The sequence below is a fragment of the Sorex araneus genome, chromosome X (assembly GCF_027595985.1).
Source record: "Sorex araneus isolate mSorAra2 chromosome X, mSorAra2.pri, whole genome shotgun sequence".
Lineage (NCBI taxonomy): Eukaryota > Metazoa > Chordata > Mammalia > Eulipotyphla > Soricidae > Sorex > Sorex araneus.
Window position 1 is genome coordinate 60,308,853 of NC_073313.1, and position 21,086 is coordinate 60,329,938.

The 21,086-nt window shown below is 46.4% G+C and overlaps 1 protein-coding gene across 1 annotated transcript; it reads left to right on the forward strand.

The window, feature by feature from the left end:
* The first annotated feature begins 6,383 nt into the window (after positions 1-6,383).
* GABRE (gamma-aminobutyric acid type A receptor subunit epsilon) lies at positions 6,384-19,786 on the forward strand. The gene is made up of 9 exons (XM_012932251.2): positions 6,384-6,495; positions 9,654-9,871; positions 10,263-10,330; positions 14,760-14,980; positions 15,674-15,756; positions 16,406-16,537; positions 17,565-17,717; positions 17,833-18,029; positions 18,285-19,786. The coding sequence occupies exons 1-9, from the start codon at positions 6,440-6,442 to the stop codon at positions 18,681-18,683; spliced, it is 1,527 nt and encodes a 508-aa protein (XP_012787705.2). The 5' UTR covers positions 6,384-6,439; the 3' UTR covers positions 18,684-19,786.
* The last annotated feature ends 1,300 nt before the right edge of the window (positions 19,787-21,086 follow it).

A 21,086-nucleotide genomic window follows, 5' to 3' on the forward strand; every position in this document is an offset into this window, starting at 1 on the left:
TGGTCAATTCCAGACTTATTATTAAGGGCTAAAAAAGTAAAATATTGGAGCTCCTAAGTGAATGAATTCCCCCTCTATTTAGTGGCTGTGTTTAGTGCCCAAACAATAGGAATCATCTATTGCCTGTCCAGTGCAAGAACCATTTCTGTTCTTTCCCTTACTCCTTTCTGGACATAAACCAGTATGCCAGAGCAACAGAAACAGGGGCCCTGGTGCTCTGGCTTTCTTTGGGGTTTGTAGACTATGCAGAAATGTCACATACCTTTAATAAGTAGCTATCATCGGAAGTAGGTTCAGTTGAATATGAGGAAGAAGCCAATTTGGAGCCTGCTTGCTATATTACACCCTGAATATGAGCCCCTCACCTTACTTTTCAACTACTCTGAATTTGGAAGGGACAGTGGGGTATCTTGCAGAAACCTCAACACTCACCACCCCACACACCAGTATTGCAGGGAAAGGCTCTGTGCTCAATGATATTTACAAATTCAACTCTGCACAACTCTATGCTTTGGCAGCTTTTCCAGATCCCCTCACTCTAGTACTTTTTCCATGTCTTCAAAATCTCCCATCGGGGCTCAGGTACTATGCTCCAGAACTCAGCCCTCTACCTTCATCTCTTTTTTCAAATTCAGTGCTGCTCATCTTTTGGGGACAGGACTCCCTATGGGTCTCTTTCCTACCCAGCACCTTTAGGGCCAACTGAAGCGAGTTGTCCACTTGTACCCCATGTCTCTTAGGGTCTGTCATAGGCTTGTCACCCCTATCAAATCTCCTCTCCTTTCCTCTCGCCCACTCAATGATATTACAGCAATCTTACTTTCACTTCCCTGTATCAGAAAGGCTTCACTCTATGCTGTGTATTCCCACCAGCTTGCACAAACATTTTGTCACTTCCCATATGACCTTCTCCTTAGCCTCCTTCCTTCTCCACCAACTGCTTCACCTAAGCTGCTCTCTCTGGAACAAAACTACCCCAGGGAGTTGTCAAAGGTCCTCATCTCCAATTATGAGTCTTGTCTCTCCTCCCTACCCTTCCTCAACATATGTATTCATCTTAGAAATTTCACTTATTAAGGTTACTACTGACACATATTGCTAAACACAATGGTCAGTTGTTAGCTTATTCCCCTTGATGTGCCAGTGGCAACTTACAACTGATTGTGCCCCGTTCCCAAATTTGCCTCATTTACTTTATTGTTCTCCACCCAGATTACTGACCCTTGTCTTTTATTTGGTTCTTTAATGTTGGAGTTCCTTGAAACTCTATTCACTCATCTTATAGCTTTACTCACTCCCATGCCTATCACATCAAGTAGCATGGTTCATGTGACACCACTATGATAACTATTACCATTTTTGTACTTTTATAGTTCTGTTCCTCTTTCCTGCCACCCAAACTTCAAACTCATCAATACATCTGTATTTAAAGTTTCAAAAGATTGTGTCACCAAGTGTTCCAAAATGAAATGTCCAACCTATCTCCTAAAAACAAACCAGAACAAGCAAACCAAAATTACAGTAAAGCCAAACAAACAACAAACAAGCCCTGTTCTACCTATAGCCTCACCTATTTCAGCTGATAACAGCTCCATCTCTACTTTACACCTCATATATAAGGTGTCATGAAACCTGGGGGCTGTACTTGCATGACATGTTCAGAGTCTCAAAGTCTATGCACTGCAGTTACTCCGATCTAAGCCACTATCATTTGTTTTCTGAATTACTGCAATTTTTTCATCTTCTGGTTACTGAAGTTGTCTCCGGTTTTTATCTTTGCATCATTACTTTCTTCAAAACATGGTGAGCATTTTTTAAAAAGCCATATTATGCTATTTTTTCTGCTCATAACCCTCCCAATGGCTTTCATATTTAAAAGCAGAGTAGAAGTTTTTTTTTGTGACACTTTATGATTTGGGGACCAACTGTGTAACCATCTAATCTCTTCGACTATTTCCTGTGTTCCTTCTGCCTCAGTCAAACTGGCCTTCCTGTTTCTCCTGGGACATTCTAGCATGGTCTGACCTAGGACAGTTTTTATTGTTTGTTTCTTGATACTCTAACTTAGCTCTGTGTTCAGACATTTGCCTAATGCAGTGCCACCTTCTCCATGGTGTACCCCCTTACCACCCTGTTGCTGACCCCAGTACTCTCAAGACCAATCCCCTCACTCTGCTGATCCTTTAACTCAAAACCAGTTATTACCCACTGAAGTGCTATAGATCTGTGCATTATATATCTTTTCTAGGGTTGGGTTCCTTCCCCTGGGGATGTCTATCCCACAAGGGTGGGATTTTTATTTGGTTTAGCACCTGGGCCAGTGCAGAGCAGCACACATTGGTTGAAAGAATGAATGCATTTGTTAGCCTGTTTATTCTCACTCCTACCTTCCTACGCTCCTCTGAGAAAGAGGTGCTCAGCCCTCACCCCCCAGGGCTAGTTGTCTATGTGGGTGAGTGGGACAGGAGTGGTGTGAGCAGTGCCCAGTTCTTTTCTGGTCCCAAGGGCCTGATCCTAAGACTTGGAAGAGAAGGGTATTCAAGCAAGAAAGGAGCTAGCTATGGTAGCAGATGCTTCTGGGGCTCCAGCTGACCTGGAAGACAGACAATGACTTTCTGTCCTGTGAGGTGCTCCTTGCTTACCAGCCAGACAACTTAAACCAACTCATTCTGTCCCTTCCCTTCCAGCCTTTCCCCCAAACTCCTTTATTCTCAGTGAACCTGCCCCCACTTCAAGATTCCACACAAAGGCTCTTACCAAGCTTGTTAATAACCTCCCAGTTGCATTTATTATTAAACAGATGTTGGCAATAGTAATCATAACAATAACTGCAAACATGTTCTGGTGACTGTTGACTGCTGTCATAAATATATTACATGTCCCATGGCATCGCATGTGAGATGGGGAGCATCACAGTTCCCAGTTTACAACTGGTGAACACAGGGCTCAGGTTCCGTTAAGTGACCTGTATATGACTATTTAACTATAAGACAAAAAAATTGAAAATGCAAACGCAGTCTGATCTGGAGTGGAGTAGAAAGACCCAGTCCAGTCTCTGTCTACTTGAATCAAGGAGTCTACTGAAGAACAGTTCTGACATGTGATGTCACCTTGCTCTCTAACTCACACTTTACCTGGTAGCACTGTAGCACTATAGCACTGTTGTGCCTTTGTTCATCTATCTGCCCGAGCAGGCACCAGTTACGTCTCCATTGTGAGACTTGTTGTTACTGTTTTTTGGCATATCCAATATGCCATGGGTAGCTTGCCAGGCTCTGCCGTGTGGGCAGGATACTCTTGGTAGCTTGCCAGGCTCTCCAAGAGGGATGGAGGTATCGAACCTTGGTTGGCCACGTGAAAGTCAAACACCCTACCTGTTGTGCTATTGCTCCAGTCCTTTCAAAGAATGAAAAATTTCTTGGCTTGGTATCCAGAGATCGTGGTCATCGTTAAAAGCTGTTGCCTATCAAAGCCTGGCTATCGCCTGATTTCCTCCTTCAATCTCTTCTACTCCCAGGTCAGACCTGCAGATAGTTATTTCTCTCCCTTGCTTTTCCTAGTGGCCTAAGAAACTTGGGCTTTCTGCAAGGTCTCGCTTACTTAACAGGCTAAGAGTCTTGCACAATTTGTTGGAACTGATGCTTTTTGCCTTGGTCTAATGGAAGCAGTGTGTTGCCTATGTGATACAATTTGGGCCAAGCTAGGGCAGGAGCACACAGGTGCTGCATCCAGAAGCTCTGGCTTTCTCTCAAAACGCTAACCGCAGTTTAACATGTGATGATTTGATATTGGCTATTACATGTGACCATTTACAATTGATAAAGAGGTGGCTCATGGCTATTCTGACCAACGGGTTGTTTGTTTTTGTTATAAAATCACAGCTGCTACTTAAATGCTTTTGTTTGTCTGGAGCTTGAATATGAAGCTAAAGAGAGATGTATCTGAAGTACAAACATCCCAAGGCAAGCAGTGGGCAAAGGCACCTACACACATATTTATTGAGACAATAGATGTGAATGTTTCTGAACAGTAAAATAAAATGCAAAATGCAAGGGATATTCTGGTTCCTGTAATAGCCATTCCCCACTGTCTGTCTTCTGTCTTTTGTCTCCTGTGCTCTTATGCCTCCTCTCTCTCCTCTCCATCTTGTGAGACTTCAGTCCTTTCAGTGAAACCTCCCCCAAGTTCCCCTTCTTTCCTAAGCAGCGCGATGTCTCATTCACATCCGGGCAGCAAAATTACTTGGAGAAAATTATGTTCTGGCCTGACCTGCCTGAGAACACTCTTGACTGCCCCAGCAGAGGAACCTACTTGAAGAACAGTTCTGACATGCAATGTCACATTGTTCTCTAACTCCCTCTTTGTCTCGCAAATATAGTAAAATATCTTAGCTTGGTATTCAGGGCCTAGCACTAAACTCTCCTACTTAGCACTCTGGCTTTATCTCCCATTATCTTTTTGAAAATGCTCCATTTCTTTGTCAAGAATCATACGTCTCTAATTTCAATCCTTCTTGACTGGCTTTCTGCATACCTCTTCCTGGAATATGCTAGCGTTGTGGCAAAATTCAAGTCAAAATGTGAAGCTCAGGTACCTCTTGAGCTTGTAATAATTATAATATAATATAAGTGATGCCAGTCAGTCAACCCGGGGCGGGGGATCCAGGTCTACCAAACCAACTTCCATCTCCAACAGAGCTCAAATAAGGCTTGCCTAGAAGGTAGCTCAAGTCCACAGCTGGACCTGGGAAGTCAGGATGGCAGATGACCAGGCAGCTTTCTCTTTCTAGCATGTCCAGAATATTCTGCATTTGTCTAACCCTGGTCTGCAGCCTGTCTCCTGAGGGCAATAGTGACTACAGAATTTGCAGGGCATTGGTGGAAGGAGTCAGGATCACTTACTAAGAAGTTATTCAGACTTGCCAGAGAGAAAAGGCAAAGTAGTAAACCAAGCCTGTGGATCTTGCGTATACAAGACCCGGTGTGCTTGGAACTCCTTGTGGTCAGGGCTGTGCTGAAAAACAGTCAGATTTCGTTTTCTGGTTTGATTTGGTTCTTTGGAGCTAACTGTGGGGCCAGAAACCCCTCCGAGAAACGCATAATAATACCTCCTCCCCCCAAAAAACACATGGGTTAGCAAGCGGTGTGATGAAGACCACGTCAGCAGCAAGAGATGGGGAGGTGGTGGAGAGGGCTGGTGAGATTAGAGAGCCACAGTTAAACCTCTCCAGGAGCTGTCAATGGGTGCCTACCCGGAACCTAAGTTTGTTGCAATGTTTAGGTTTTCTTTGGGGGTGAGGGGCGTCACACAGGGAGGTGCTCAGGTTTTACTCCTGGCTCTGCACTCAGGAATCACTTCTGACTGAGCTCAGAGACTATACGGGATGCCGGGGATTGAACTGGGGGTGGCAGTGTTCAAGTCAAGCCTTCTACCCACTGGCCTATCGCTCCACCCCTGCCCCCCACTTTGATTTTGATTTGGAGCCATACGCAGTGGTGCTCGGGCTTACTCCTGGCTGTGCTGAGAGGATTTGCTGCTGGCAGGCTCAGGGGGCCATATGGGGCGTGGAGTCGACCACCGGCAGGGGAAGTGCTCTCCCCGCTGAAGTGCTCTCTGCTCCCCAAACCAAAGGCGCGGGGCGGGAAGAACTCTGCTTGAGACTTTTGATATGTTCTAGCTGGGGGAGGGGCGACTGATTTCTCCCCTCCCCGCCCCCTAGGGGCCACCGGCACCGGAGCCTGGAGAGCCGGTTTTGGTCAGGAGGCTCTTGGGTACCCCACCAGCTGCAGGCTGCCTACAAGTACCCTCCGGGGCGGCCCAAGCCCGGGAACATTCCTGTCTTCCGGGGGAGCGGATCAAGTCTCGGGCGATACGGTCGGTCCCTTCCACCACCCGGGGGACTAGCTCGGTCCGTGTGGCCAGGATAGTGGTGTCCCCGGGCGCCGGCTGCCTTCCAACCCCAAAGTCGAGCTCGGCAGGGCTCGGCGTTGGCGAAGGTGCGCCCGGGAGCAAGAAACGGTGAGCAACAGGTGCGAGAGCCGGGAAAGCCCGCGCAGGAGCCCCCTGCCACCAGACCGGGGACTCGCAGAGGCGGCGGCAGCCCCCCTCCAGCGCCCGCGCCGTCCCCTGAAAGCCGAGCGGACAGTGGCCCCCGGCCCGTCCTCCCTCCGCCTGGGCGTGCGGCGGTGTCGGCGGGGTTAATCCGTGGGCCCCTTCCTCCTCCCCCGCCCTCGGGAGCACGCGCCCACGTTCCCCTCGACTGGCCGTCCGCGTGCCTAGCCGGAACTGCCCAAATCCGGGGCGGAGCCGGGGGGGGGGCGCTCGGGGCGGGGCTCGGGGAGGAGTGAAAGTTGGAATCTCATAAAAGCGGCCAGCGGCTCCGGGCCGCCAGACCGTGCGCTGCGACGTCCTCAGGACAGTCGCCCCGGTCCCCGCCACGATGTTAGCGAAAGTTGTGCGTGTGCTTCTGGTCGTGACAACGATCCTGGCAGTGGGGTGAGTCTCCGTCCCCGGGACCTGTAGCCCCCGACCACCGGGTGGGCCGGGATCCCCTCGGGGGTCGCGGGACCCGGGAGGGGGGGATCGCAGCGTCCTTGCCCAGGCCATTCGGACCCCATACCTTGGCGGGTCTGTGTCTCCGTCCCGAGCCCCCATAGGTCCCCGCACCTGGGACCCTCGCCCGGCGGAGCTTGCGGGGCGGGGTCCCCTCGGGGGCGTGGGGAGCGGGGCTCCAGAGGTAGGACGGCAGCGGCCCTGTCTGGGGAGTTCGGACCCCAGTCGGTGGCAGGGTCTGTGTCTCCGTCCCGAGTGCCCCCCGCAGCCGGACCCCTCGCCCGACGGGGCCTTGCAGGGCGGGGTCCGCTTGGGGGGGCGCGGGGCCCAGGAGGTGGGACCTCAGCGGCCGTGGGTGGCGGGGTCTGTGTCTCCGTCCCCAGCCCCTGCAGCCCCGGGTACCCGGGCCCCTCGCCCGGCTGAGCTTGCGGGGCGGGATCCCCATCGGGTGGCGCGGGGCCACTCTGGCCCCAGACGCCCCCCACACACACACCTCGGCCGTGAGAACGGAGCGCGCCCCTTCTCCAATTTGCGCAAGCGAGAGCAGAGCGGGGAAAGGGTGGCCAGCCGGCAGGCTGGAGCTTCCGAGGGCTGTGGGGGTGGGGGTCTGGGGCGTAGGAAGGGGAAGCCCCCAAACGGAGCGCGCGTGCGGAGAGAAACTGTTCTTGAAACGTCTGGTTGTTTGGATACTGGCTGGTGCGTCCTCGAAGAGCAAATTTGGTTTTCTCTGAGTAGCTGCCGAGCGCCTGGCGCCGAACAACTCCGCGGGCACCTCTTCCCGCCACTCTCGCTGCCCAGCCCGCAGGCTGGCGGGAGTTGAAGGTTTCTAAGTACGCACACGCACGCTCCCCTCCTTCCTCATTCCAGTCACGCCCATGAGCCCTGGACCGGCTGGACTCAGGACCAGGACTGCTGTCTGGGGTGCCACTAGAGGCCCCTTGTCCCCTGTGGCCCCGGGGCTGTGCTAAGACAGCTGTCTCCTGCTTTCCTGGCTTTTTAGTGCTAAAGAAGGCTGTTGGGTATTTTTGAGCTGGTTTGCTGCTAGGTGCCAACTGTCAAAGTTCCCGGTGTACTAATCATTTTCCAAGTTTCCCCTGACAAGTGCCTCCCTGCTGCTCTCACCGGTTCTCTGGTACCTTGGGGAGGGGTGGGGGCAAAAAATTCTGAATGCGTGCTAGGAATCCACATCTCTGGCTGATCAGGGCTGGCCGGAATAGCTGCCATGGTGACTGGATGGCTGGAGCCAAAGAGGGGTCTGGAGAGGACATTAACAGGGAGGGGGCTCAGGAGGCCCAGCAGGAGGAGGGGCCGTGGAGGGGGAGGGCACTGATGCTCGGTCAACATGGCAACGGGTGATGTCAGGAGCCCCAGAGCCAGCAGTGGGCTGTGTTGCTGCACAGGCAGGCACCTTGCTCTGGTCCACTCATGTGACTCTGTGCACGTCCCCATCTGGGCCTCAGTTTCTCCATCTTTAAGGTGAAAAGGAGGTACCAATCTAGTGGTCCGTCTGATATGTTTTTCTGTTTCCTGCCTGTGGTGGTCACATTAGCATCCTCAGTGGGTCCCTGGGAGGAGGAGTGAGTGGGGAGGCTGGGAGGGTGCAGATTGGACCATCGAATCTGAAGGACTGCAGCTGCCCTGCCAGATCCCATGGAAAGCCCCACCTCTTCCCATGCAGTTATCTTTCTTAAGTTCGACTGCTTTTCAGCCCTGAAGGTGGGCTGAGTGGCTGGCTAAGGGAAGGTATGCATTGCCAGCACAGTACCGTAACCCCAAGGAGCCCAGAATGATGGAGATCAGTTCTTTGTCTTAGTTCTTGCTAGCCAATGCTAGTTGTAGGATTGCAGTAACTAGCTGACCGTTCTCTACATTTTCTTGGCACATAGTCAAGAGAGGTGGCTCTTCAGTGGTATTTAGAGTTTTTCTCAGTTATTTGTCATCATCTTGAATCTTGGTGTGCTTCTTTGAGTATCAAGAATTGGGGGCTGCTACAGTCTCAGTGGTCTTGGCTGGCAGTATGGGTATCTCATAGCAGCCGCCACTATGTATTTAGAGTAGGGACTTTTCAGAGGATTCTCAGATGTGGTCTTTGAAAGTGGAAAATGCTTCCCCACCCCCAGTTTTTCCTTTGGCCACAATAGGAGTTAGTTACTTCAGAAATGAGCAATGGCATAGGCTTTGCAGATCCACATCCCAGCTAAGCAGTGCTCAGAGCTTGGGGTATGGCAAAAGTTTGTGTTTGTGCTCTAGTTGTCTCTTTCCTGGTCTGAAATACAGAGCCCATGCTCTTGTCTCCCACCCTGTTAACCCCTTATTTTAGGGAGCATACAAATGGAAGCAAATATAAATCATGAGTGAAAGTTTGGTGGATTTCACCAAGTGAACATGCCCTGACAGGAAATTGAACATTACTAGTCCTCTACACACACACACACACACACACACACACACACGCTCGCACTCACGCATACATGCATGTACATGCACACACACACAGCAAGACTTACCACCTGTCTCTTGCTGGTACACTGTCCCTCTTCCTTCTAACCTGAGATTCATTTTGCTAAGGCTTTGAAATTGCAATTTTTCCAGAAAGAAGGGGGAACAGTAGGGCGAACCCCCATACACCCATAAACATCCTCATTAATTAATAAATCTGGACACTTCCACCCCCACCCTTCATTTTTTTTTGCTTAAACTATTTTAAACATTTGGAACCTATCACTCCATATGCACTGATTATAATATTAATTCCTAGTCTTGAGTACCTGAAAACGTTTTTTAAAAAGTTTCTCTTCAGTTCACAAGGAAAAATCCTTTAAAGTCTCAGTTGGTTTTGCTATTGTTTTAATAAAGAAGTTCCTTGAAAAAGAGTTATCATGAAAAGTCAACACAGAGGAATAAAATGAAAAGAAATTGACGAGTATAAGCAATCACTGGCTTGTAATTGAATATTACTAATTGCTATTTAACCATGCTTTCGGTGAATATCTATTTTTCCTTATTCTGTAACAAGAGGCATCAATTGAGACCCCACAGAGTGTCAAACAAAACTGCTTTTATATTTATGTATATATAATATTTTTTCTTACGTGTTCTAGGATAAAAGCACCACATATTACATCCAAAATTAAACCCACTGCTCCAAATGTCGTCTATGGCCCCATGCCCAAGCCCCCTGCAGAGAAGAAGCCTTCACCTGAGAAAAAAGAATCTTATGGTGCCACTCCTGTCGTAAACAAGAGAATGTTAGAAGCAACTAGAATCCTGGACAACATGCTGGCAAACTATGACAGCTCACTGCGCCCTGGCATTGGCAGTAAGTGGCAAAACATAGTTCCCCTCCTACCACCCTGGGCAAAGTACGAATGGATGCAGAGGATGGAGTATGGGCCTGGGCACAGAGGGCGGGAACATCTGTTACTGACCTGCTAGGCAAGAGATTTCAACTTTAGTCCCACCCAGCAATGCCACTGACCAGAGTATAGATGTTTTCCTTCTGACAACCTTAGTTTTTCCAACTATGATATGAGATGCCTAGACTACTTGCTTAACCTTGGAGGTATGTATAATATCCTAGGAAATGGGTTTTTGAGATTGACATGAGAAAAGAAAGAAATGGGTCAAATGTTGAAGTTGGGCAGTGTGACCCCACTCTCACTGTCCAAGTCCTAGATTGATGTGGTTTACCATTCTTGCTCTCTTTACAGAGGAACCCACTGTGGTCAACTTTACGTTCATAATACATTCATTTGGTCCACTCTCTGTTGTAAACATGGTGAGTACTGAGCTTTAATTGTAACATCTCTTAACCTGGGGGAGCTGACTTAGGAAGTCTTTAAAATGCTTAGTTTTCTGTTCTGTTTCTCTGTAATGTGCATTTTGCTGATGGAGAGGGGAGATAGGGGGAATTTTTGCCAACAGTGACTGAGAAGGAGGCCGATAAAGGTAAGTTCTTTGCTGCCTGAAGAGAACCTCCAGAACATTGAATCTGGGTACCGTCTTTTATTCAAAAGAAAAACAATTCAGCAACTTAGAATACCACATTCCAATTGCTCTTCTGATAATGATTTCTTTCCTCACGTATATAGTTACTAATTCTTGCTTTTAGAGTGTTTCTCCATTTTTTCCTAGTTCTTTATCTCATGTTATGCTGCTGTCATTCTTGGGTCAGCACTGCTCTATTAGGCTTTGTTACTTCCGCCTGAAACATGCAAAGACCAAGTTCTGTATTGATTCTAATCTACCTATTAACCTAGCTTTCCAAGTGAACTCAGAGTCTTAGCTCTGAGAGGATATTTTCAGATGGCATTCAAAGGTAAGTAAATATTCATGGAAAAGCAAGGTATTTCCATAGGCTCACAGGAATTATAAGATACCCCTCTCTGCTGCTTTGTCTGGTTACCTGAGTCTTTAAGCACGGTATACTCATGCATTTCTATGTAACAAATTACCTCCAAACACCATCTCTTAAACATGAATAATTGTGGAATACATGTTCAGTGTTCAGAAATCCAGTCCCAACCTAGCTGAGTCCTCTATTTTGGATATTTTCATAGAGTTGAAGGTAAGATATCATTTGGCTCTGGGGATTATCTGAAGACTCAACTGAGAGAGAAGCCAGTTACAAACTCAATTCAGCACTTCTCTGAACAGTGTGCAGAAGCCCCTCCACCAGCCTTTTCATGTGGGCTTATGATATGGCACCAGGCTTCCTCCAGAATGAGAAAAGCATAAGAGAAAGTACCAAAGATGAACATCACAAATCTTAATAATCTGTTTTGGGGAGTGACACCCCATACTTTTATGTGATATTTGAGGCAGCTGAGCCTTATTGTAATCCACAGAATCCTTATTCAGTGATCGTAGCTCTCTGTATGGGTGTCCCTTAACCTCCAATCAAAGCAGCACTGTGTAAACCCTACCTTCTTACACTCTGGTTTGAGTGTCATGGAATATGGGCTTGTGAAGATTTCTGAATGCACATTAACTAAAAATTTGTTGAAAATCAACTGTACAATGAATCAGGGTTGTTCTGACAGTGCTAACCTGTGCTATATTTCTTGGGTGAAAAGGGATGCAGGTGAAAAAAGTTTAAGAAAGTCCTGGTGAAGCACATAGGGTCTGTCTTCAAGAAGAGAAATCTCAATCCACAGCACATGGTTCTGAATCAGTTTTCTACCAGACTTCGGTCTAATGTTGGGGACCCCTGGCCTGATCTTAGAAGGCTGTGGCCAGTGCAGCATCAAGTGTTAAAGGCTGCTTCTTGCTGTGATAATTCTCACAAGTAGTCCTTCTGAAGCCAATTCCATTTTAATAAATTTCTAGAGTTCCAGTGTAGCTAGCTAAAAAAATCTGCACCCCAAATTTCCCTGTCACACTAGGGAAAATGTGTTAGGTTTCAGTTGGTGTGTAATGAATTTACAATTGCTATATTGTTAAATAGAAATGAAGTACTGGTGGCAAGCATTCCCACACAGAGCAGGGGCACAGCAAGTATTGGGGAGGAAAAGGTTTCCCTGGTTGCCAAGAGTCAGATTTTGCAGATTAGGTTGGAACTCCCAGGAACTTGGGACTGTAGCCACTGTGAAGGCTGCCTGTGAAGATCAGTAGGGCCCATCTCCCGCCACAACCCATTACTTCTTTCAGTTATTCTAGGGAACATTCTCCGTCTGCAAGACTGATTGACAGTGACTCTCCGAGATTATTTTTACCTTCCTCATTGGGGGTCTGTTGACTGTCAGGGTTGTGGGTACATCGTACAATGCAGAGCAACTTAGACTTAGCATGGGAAATTCGAACCTTGGTGCCAATTGAATTTTCAGTGCCAGTGAGCTAAGTCCTGGAGATTAGGGACAAGGTAATGACGTTTTCAGCACTGGAAACAGCTGCCACCATTGACTATCTCTGTGTCTTTGGACAGCCCCTGAAGAAAAGGTTAGGCTAACCTTCATGGTTCTACTTGGACCTAGTTGTGGTACTTGCTATTTGAGATCATTTTATAACTCTTCTTTCTCCTTTCAATACCAGTGGTGCACAGTTCTAGTTCTTTTTTTGTTCATTTTTTTTGTACTATACACAGCAGTGCGTAGGGCTTACTCCTGGGTCTGTGCTCAGGGATCACTCCTGGCAGGCTCGAAGGACCATATGGGGTGCTGGGATCAAACATGGGTCGACCACATGCAAAGCAAGCTCCCTACCCATTTTTTTCTCACTCCAGTCCCAGTTATAGTTTCTTATATTTATTCCCATTAAACATCCTCCTTGCTATTTTGCAGGCAGTTTATTTTATTTTTTATTTATTTATTTTTTAAAACATTTTTTAAATTTTATTGAATCACCGTGAGTTAGTTAAAAGCTTTCTTGTTTGGGTTACAATCTCACAATGATCAAACACCCATCCCTCCACCAGTGCACATTCCCCACTGGTATATCCCGGGTATACCCCCCCTTTCTCATTCTCCCCCCTGCCTCTATGGCAGACAATATTCCCCATACTCTCTCTCTACTTTTGGGCTTTATAGCTTTTTGCAGGCAGTTTAGGGGATAGATAATACCTGTCACTGTATCACTGTCATTTGTTCGAGTGGGCACAAGTAACATCTAGAGACTAAATAGTCATTTGAATAATCATGAATATGCGAATTCACATTTAGAGGGTAGGGACCTTTGTTACAAGGAAAAAGAAAAGCACAACGCAGAATGGAATAAAATACATTTCTCTTGTAATTCAGCTTCATTTAAAAAATATAAACTCTGGGTAATGAAGGATTGAAGTTAATTACCATGTGAGCTCCCAAATAAAAGCTCCAAAGGGAAACCTCATGGTACTTAATCAGAGATTGTGTGTTTGTAAATGTTTAAACAATTTCACACTGAGACTATTGATTTGCTATGGAAATGAGCCAACAGGGCTATGATCTGGCTGGAGTAGCACCACAGCCTTACAAGGGAGGCGTGGTGGGGGAGTGGTCCCAGTCCATGAAATAATTGCCTGTCCATTTCTAGATGAAATGTCTCTTCCCAGACATTAAGCTGCTTGGAAGTGCCCTTTATTTGGAAAATATCTCCAAATGGAAAACTATCACAGCCAAACTTTTACTTCTTTCCTTACGCAAGCTGAAGTGCTTGATAAGCCTATCACAAGATGTTAGGAGGAGATTCTTTTTTTTTTTTAATTTTTATTATATCACCATGTGGAAAGTTACAAAGTTTTCAGGTTTATGTCTCAGTTATACAATATTCAAACACCATCCCTTCACCAGTGCCCATATTCCACCACCCAAATCCCCAGTATACCCCCCGCCCCCCACCCCCAACTGTATAACTGATGAATTTCACTTCATTTTCTCTTTACCTTGATTACGTTCCATATTGCAAAACAAAACTCACTATTGTTGGGAGTTTCCCCCCAAGAAAGACAGCCCTACTAAGGAAGCATTTGATAATTGGGTTTCCATTAAAAGATTGTATGTTTTCAGTTTTTAGAAAAGGTCGCACGGCCGCACTAGCGGCTGCGCAGCTCGGATGTGTTCCAGTCCCGCAACCCGGAGCCGTGTTAGTTGCTGCTCAGTGTCGCCAGGGCTCCATCTGGAGAAGGTGTACCGGCTGTACCTCCTCCGTCTGGATCCCTGGTGTTGTTGGCCCGGATTCCGGTCCGCAGCATTTCTCCGGCCGCATTGCTCACCAGACTGCCTGGCCTCTTCTCTGTTGAAGGTGGGAAGATGGCGCCGAGGGTGGGTCGAGGGCGGGACTTCCGGCGGCCGGGACCATTTGGAGTTTGGGCAGGCGCTGCCCCACTCCAGTGCCCCCCCGCGGCTCGGATGTGTTCCAGTCCCGCAACCCGGAGCCGTGTTAGTTGCTTCTCAGTGTCGCCAGGCTCCATCCGGAGAAGGTGTGCTTGCTGTACCTTAGGAGGAGATTCTTGAGGTTAAGGAAGGAGCTCAGGAGTTAATCATACTTCTCAGGAATAAGGCCCTAGCAACTATCCTGTTCAACAAAAACAAAGCAAAACTAAACATTGAATGTGGTCTTGGTTTTTATCTCTTTGGACTAGGGATGTAGCTCAATGGTAGAGCATATACTTTGCACGGGCAAGGTTCTGGAGTCCATCTTTGCATCATCCAAAAGAAAGAGAAAAGTCTTGATCATGTTATGTTGTTTGTTAACACAGTTCCACAAGTATACTTTTCTGTGTTCCCCACCAGGACTATACCATCGACGCCACCTTTCATCAAACTTGGTATGATGAACGCCTCCGTTTTACTGGCAGCTTTGAGAACGTTCTTTTGAATAGGCACTGGGTGAGCCAGTTATGGCTCCCAAATGTTGATATCAAAAATTTTAAGAGGAGCCAATATCAAGGTCATGACATGAACACTCGTATGGTCCGCATCTACAAAAATGGCATGGTGCTGCACACAGCTAGGTACGTCAAGCAGCTGGAGTATAATTTCTTGGCACTCTCCCTCCCAGAGAACCAGCAATGGGCAGAAATCTCCTCCTTCCAAAGGCCCTCCCCTCCATTCTAGACCATGTGCTTGATTCCTTCACAGAGAACCAACAGACACCCAGCCCTCAACATAGAAAGATACCTTGAAAGTGACAACAAATGAACCTCATGGCAGAGCTGGGCCTGGTAGCCAGTTTTCTGACTCCCAAGTCAGAGCTCTTCCACTGTAATGTACCAATATGACTGCACTGCCTGAATGACTTCATTCTAAATTATCATTGGTTCTAAGGTCATTTCCACTAATGTGGAATTATCTGGACAAAGTGGAAACACAGTGATTGGAAAGATCAATCTGATGCTTTAATGCCCACCAAAGGGGAGTTTTATATGGGTTCTATGGGGGTGTTAGTGTGGTAGAGCCCAGGAGAATATTGGCAGATCCTGGAACCTAGGATGGGTAGGAAAATACGGCCCCTTTGACTCAATCCCTATGTTTCTCTGGCCATGGAGGCCAAAGTGACCAGATACTTTCACAGTGCTCTTCCTCTCTTTTGCTCTCTGCTTTGAGCTCTGTGTATTAAGTACCACAGTTGCCATTCATTGGAGGCTTAAGTTGAGGATACCTAAGAGCTTAAAACTAACCTAATTAGATTCCTTTCTCCCTTCCAGGATGATAATTGATATTGGATGCCCAATGCAAATGGACAAATTTCCACTGGATTCTCACTCTTGCCCTCTGTCTTTCTCTAGTTGTGAGTACCTCCCTAGGTTTCTGGGGATTCAGAGTCATGCTGGGCCCTTATTTTTTGTCATATTTTATTCTTTTTTTCCTAAGATGGTGCCAAGGTTTCTCTGAATCTCAAAGTCCATTCTCATTTCCTTTCCTGCTGCCATTTCTGTTATTTATCCTGGGTCTCATGCGGAGACCCTTCATTTCCCTTCTACCCAATCTCAGGTCATTTGTCTGCTACAGCCTGTTCCACGCATCTCTACTCCTCTCCATCTCTATCACTTGCCATCAATACCTTAGTTTAATTTTTTTGTCATCTTCTACCACGATCTTCAATGACCCCTTTGTAACAGAGCTGGTACCGAGGAAAGCTCAGTAAGTGCACTTATTTAATGGACTTCAACAATGCGGTAGGATTCCAGGACCAGGTAAGATGACTGTCATAGTCAGGAATCCAAGGCATTATTTAGATTTCATGTTGGGGGAGACCTTGGCTGGGATACTTAGTCTCATGAGCTCAGGCTCCTGTAAATGGCTTCATGGTGGATTCAACATAGTGATCATAGGTTTTCTGAATCTGTCCCTAGACTTAAGGCAACGGTTCTTGGATCTTACAGGTTCCTGGCATTCCTTACGAGTCTCATGACCCTTCTTCCCATGTTGCTTTACAGTTTTCTATTCTAATAGTGAGGTGATCTTTAATTGGAAAAAGCTAGACTTTAACACCACTGCTGCCTGGAAGCTATTCGAGTTTGAGCTCCAAGGAGTGAGCAACAGCACTGAAGTCATGAATACCGAGATTGGTAAGTGTGCTTTTGGAAGCCAAGGTATCCAGAGACCCAGAATGGAGGGATGAATAGAGATGACTTTCCATACAGATAGCATGCAACTAGCCTAAGTAAAAGCTGTAGAACATGGCTCCTGTCCTGTAAATGCTAGATATTTATAACTGTGTGCAGAGGAAACAGATTTTGTATCTTCAGATTTTTTATCTTCATAAAAGGCAATTACATTGTTAAGCCTCTCAAGATAAAATGTTAGGTAAATAGGTACAGGTTTGATTGCTGTCATATTTTACATTATATTTCAAGGTGATTGTTAAAACACATATACTTTGGGGAATGGAGTTCATGTGAGTTCTTCATACCCAATTCAGAACTGATTTAAGCTGTTTTGTGAAAGTCCATACAAATGGAGGGTGGAAACTAGAGTTCTAATATCACTTTGGTGTGTTTCAAAGAAATTTCAGAGGCTATAGTAACTGCTGCATAACATTTATATTCATTTTGGTTTGGGGGGATTCCTCCGTCCCTCTCGGAGAGCCCAGCAAGCTACTGAGAGTATCCTGCTCGCACGGCAGAGCCTGGCAAGCAACCCGTGGCGTATTCGATATGCCAAAAACAGTAACAACAAGTCTCACGATGGAGACATTACTGGTGCCCACTCGAGCAATTCGATGAGTAATGGGATAAAAGTGACAGTGACAGTTGGTTCAGGGACCACACTGGGGTGTGCTAAGCGTGTACTCTTAGCTCTGCACTCAGGGATCACTCTTGGAGGGCTTTGGGGACCATAAAGGCAGAATTCTCATGAGCACGGGCTCCTGTAAAAGGCTTCTTGGTGGAGTCAACATAGTTATGGTAATCATTGGTTTCTGATCCTATCCTTAGACTTAAAGCACTAGTCTTATGAAGTTCCTGACATTTATGCATGTCAGCTCTCAATTAGATATAAACATCTTTGCTTTATTGCAAGGTGATCTGAATAAGCCTGGGTGTGGAGCCCTTCCTCAGTGCTGCTACAGATGTGTTTACTTTTTGTGTCTTTCAGGTGAATACACAGTAACAACATTTTACTTCCATATAAGGCGCCAACTGGGCTTTCTGACCCTCCACCGCTATATCCCTTGTTCATTGTCCACTATGCTCTCCTGGTTTGCCTTTTGGATCAATAAGGATTTTTCTTCTGCCAGGATTTCTCTAGGTAAGTGGGTACGGCAGGCGCCTGCCTGGACACAGAATGGATTTCTCCAGCCTTCTTTCGGTAGCAGTGTTTTGGGGCCAGTGGCTGACCTATCTCCACTCTTCTGTGTTGGCAGGGATTACTGCTATTCTCACTTTGTCCACGATAAGCAGCTTCATCAAGAAAAGAGTACAAAACCCGACCTGCAGCACTCTCTTGGATTTCTATGTTGCCACTTGCTTCGCTTTTTCCTTCTGTTCTCTGTTGGAGTTTGCTCTGATTACCTTCGTGACTTACAAACGAAACAAACTCCGTGTTCTGAAAATTCGCCATGTACGAACAGGTTATGGGAGTGCTGGGGAGATTTGGGGTATGGAGAAATGCAAAAAGAAGGCCCTGGGACTTAGGGTTCATGGTTGGTGGTTTCCTTTACACTACAAAGTGAGGGGGTTGGACTTTCTGGGATGGTGGTAGAGATTATAGAAATGATGAAAATGGGCCCATAGGTCAGACTGCCCATGGAAGCCCAAGACAGCACTTGCCCTCCTCTCCTCTGCCCACTTTCCTGACTTCTCTGTTCTGTTACAGTCTCGTTCCATTATGCGGATGTACATCTCTGCTCGGGACCGTATCTATCTCCGTGCCCGAGCCCATGTCGCCGCACTTCCCCATCCTGAAGGTTTGGTGATGGATTTTGACAGCAGTGATGAGGGTGAGGAGCAGCAGTGGCGGGTGGAGGGAGAGTGGGATCGCCTCGCTTGCCCTAGACAGGTGGCTGATCATCCTGGCATTGCCCACCTCCCTGCGAGCTCCCGCAAGTGGTACCAGAAGTTCTTATGCACCTTCGACTCCTGCCCTGGTGGGATATGGCAGGAGGGCCGCATCTATATCCATGTCTACCGCCTGGATTCCTACTCACGAATTTGCTTCCCACTGGCCTTCTTAATTTTCAATATTATCTACTGGTCTTTTTGCCTGAAATATTAGGTGCTAGCTGACACTTACACCGTGGGGCAGCCTCCCCAGTTCCTCTGGAGGTCCCACATCCCTAAGGGAGTTTGGATGAGACAGCAGCAGCAAAAGAAACCAGAGAGTATCTTTCCTCCACCCTTCCAGTTAGGAACTGGCAGAGAATTGGTCTTTGCAAGCATCTATTAATTGCTTTTCTCTTACTGACACCTCCTGAAGATGCTGGGCAACAGGAGAACAGTGCGGGAGGACCCAAGTCTTTAGTTCTGGTTCTTACTGTGTTGGTTTTCCCCCTTGCCCCATTTCCCTGTAGAGAGAGTGACCTGGGGATATCCATTTAGGAACAGGGGATCCAGCAACTGAACATCTTTGAAATAGTAACCCTCCCACTGCTGCTGTGGCACCTTCCTGTCTCCACTCAGGCCCTCCCTTCATCCTTCATCTGGACTACCATTTCAGTACCATACATATATAGAGATACAGATATAGATAGAGAGATGTGTGTGATAACAGGAATAACCCTCTATTTTGTATTCCTCCTTCCTTCTTGACTGACCCCTGTGACTCTCTGTAACTTCCCCAGTGACTTTCCTAGTCCTGCCTCACAGTCCAGGCCATGGTGGTTTTTTGGGGCCAAGAAATAAAGCAGGCATTTCCTACGCAACCTACAGATACTATAAGAGTGTTCTAGCCCTTCAGCCCCTGAGCCTCTGCATGGACCTCCTGTTCTACCTGGGGCACTTGCATTATCATAATAAACCAATTGAATTCTCTTAAATGTATATAGCCCTTCACCTGTTACAAAGCTCTTCTGAGAAATTACTTTTATCTTGAACTTTATCATAGCCCTGTAATGTACCCAGGACAATTCTTATTCCCATTTTGTGGATGAGAGCCTTGAATCACAGATTTCAGTGGGACAGTGGCTGTTACTGGAAACTACCCAGTAACCCACCACCACCTTCTAGGTTAGAAGACAGGACTAGCTAGACAGCTCTTTCTACCATGACTACTCTTGGGTCTCTGTTGGCACCCCAAAACAGAACCTATCCTGGCTCTGGTAACCCAGTGAAGTGAATTTGTAAATGCCCCAATTCTTGTATTTGTGGAATGAAATCTCTGTGTATTATTGGGGGTGGGGGTGGTGGGGATCCATATCCTTTCTCTCAACATCATCACCTTATAAGTAGAAATAATAAAGATATCAGCAAAGCACTAATGGTGTGGTTATTTCTCGGGTGTTAAAGTTTGTTCTTAACTCAGATTTTAGATCTTAAATTAGTGATTTGAACCTTTGTTTGTTCCTCACTTTAACCCATGATCCTGGACTCAGCAGGCATTTGGCCACATACCTTCTCTCAGTTACAAATGAAAAGAAGAGAGGGACTCAGTAGTCACTCCTTATGAGGCTGTGAAACTACCTGGGAGAAATAAAGCCTTTCACTGACTCCTTTATTGATCTGAGGCATTTGCTTCTCACCCCCATGTCCCTTTTGCTCTTCCTGTTATTCTAGCTCCTACCTAGTCAGGCCTAAAAGGATCCTAGAGAACATCAGACTCAGAGCATTTCCCAGCCACCACCAGGCAAAGATGGAGAAGCTGGGGCACAGGCAGAGATGTCCTTGCATTCACTATCATATATCAGTTTGTCAGTAGAATGGGATTATCCCAATGAATCTGAATATACACTTCTTGTTTGAAGCAAACTTGAAGAAATTTCCTTTGGTATGCCTTGCAAATGAAAAGTCTGTAAAATATATATTTGTAACTGCTAATGTTAGAGTCCTGTGGCATATCTGATTCGAATACATCAAACAATAGTAAGTACCAAGGAGGAGACCGAAATGGTATCTTAACAGCTAGCACTATTGCCACAAGGTCTTTGAAATGATCATCATTTTCCCTAAAGAAGTCCACATCCGTTTACTGTGTATTTTCTAATATTCCCAACCCCACAGAAAATTATAAACAACAATTTAGAATGAGGCAAATAGTTTCTCACTTTTCCTTACATTAGAACTCTCCAGGAAGATGAAAGGCAGCTAGGCAGCTGGACAGTGAGAGATGCAGATTGGTGTCACTCATTGTTAAAGTCATCTTAAAAATGTATGAATAGTATGACCTACGTTTCTTAATCACACTACAATAAAGCTTGAAACAACATTCCTGCTGCTTTTGGTCATACACTTCTAACATCTCATTCAAACAGTTTTTTAAAAATAAAATAGCATACTTGGGTCCATAATATCTGAAAAATAAAAATAATGATGAGAAAATTGCATATTAAAATGCATGGGATGTTTAGAGAAAACCTCATAATTCAAGCATTCCAATTAATAAATCACTGTATCACTGTCATCCCGTTGCTCATCGATTTGCTCAGGTGGGCACCAGTAATGTCTCCATTGTGAGACTTGCTGT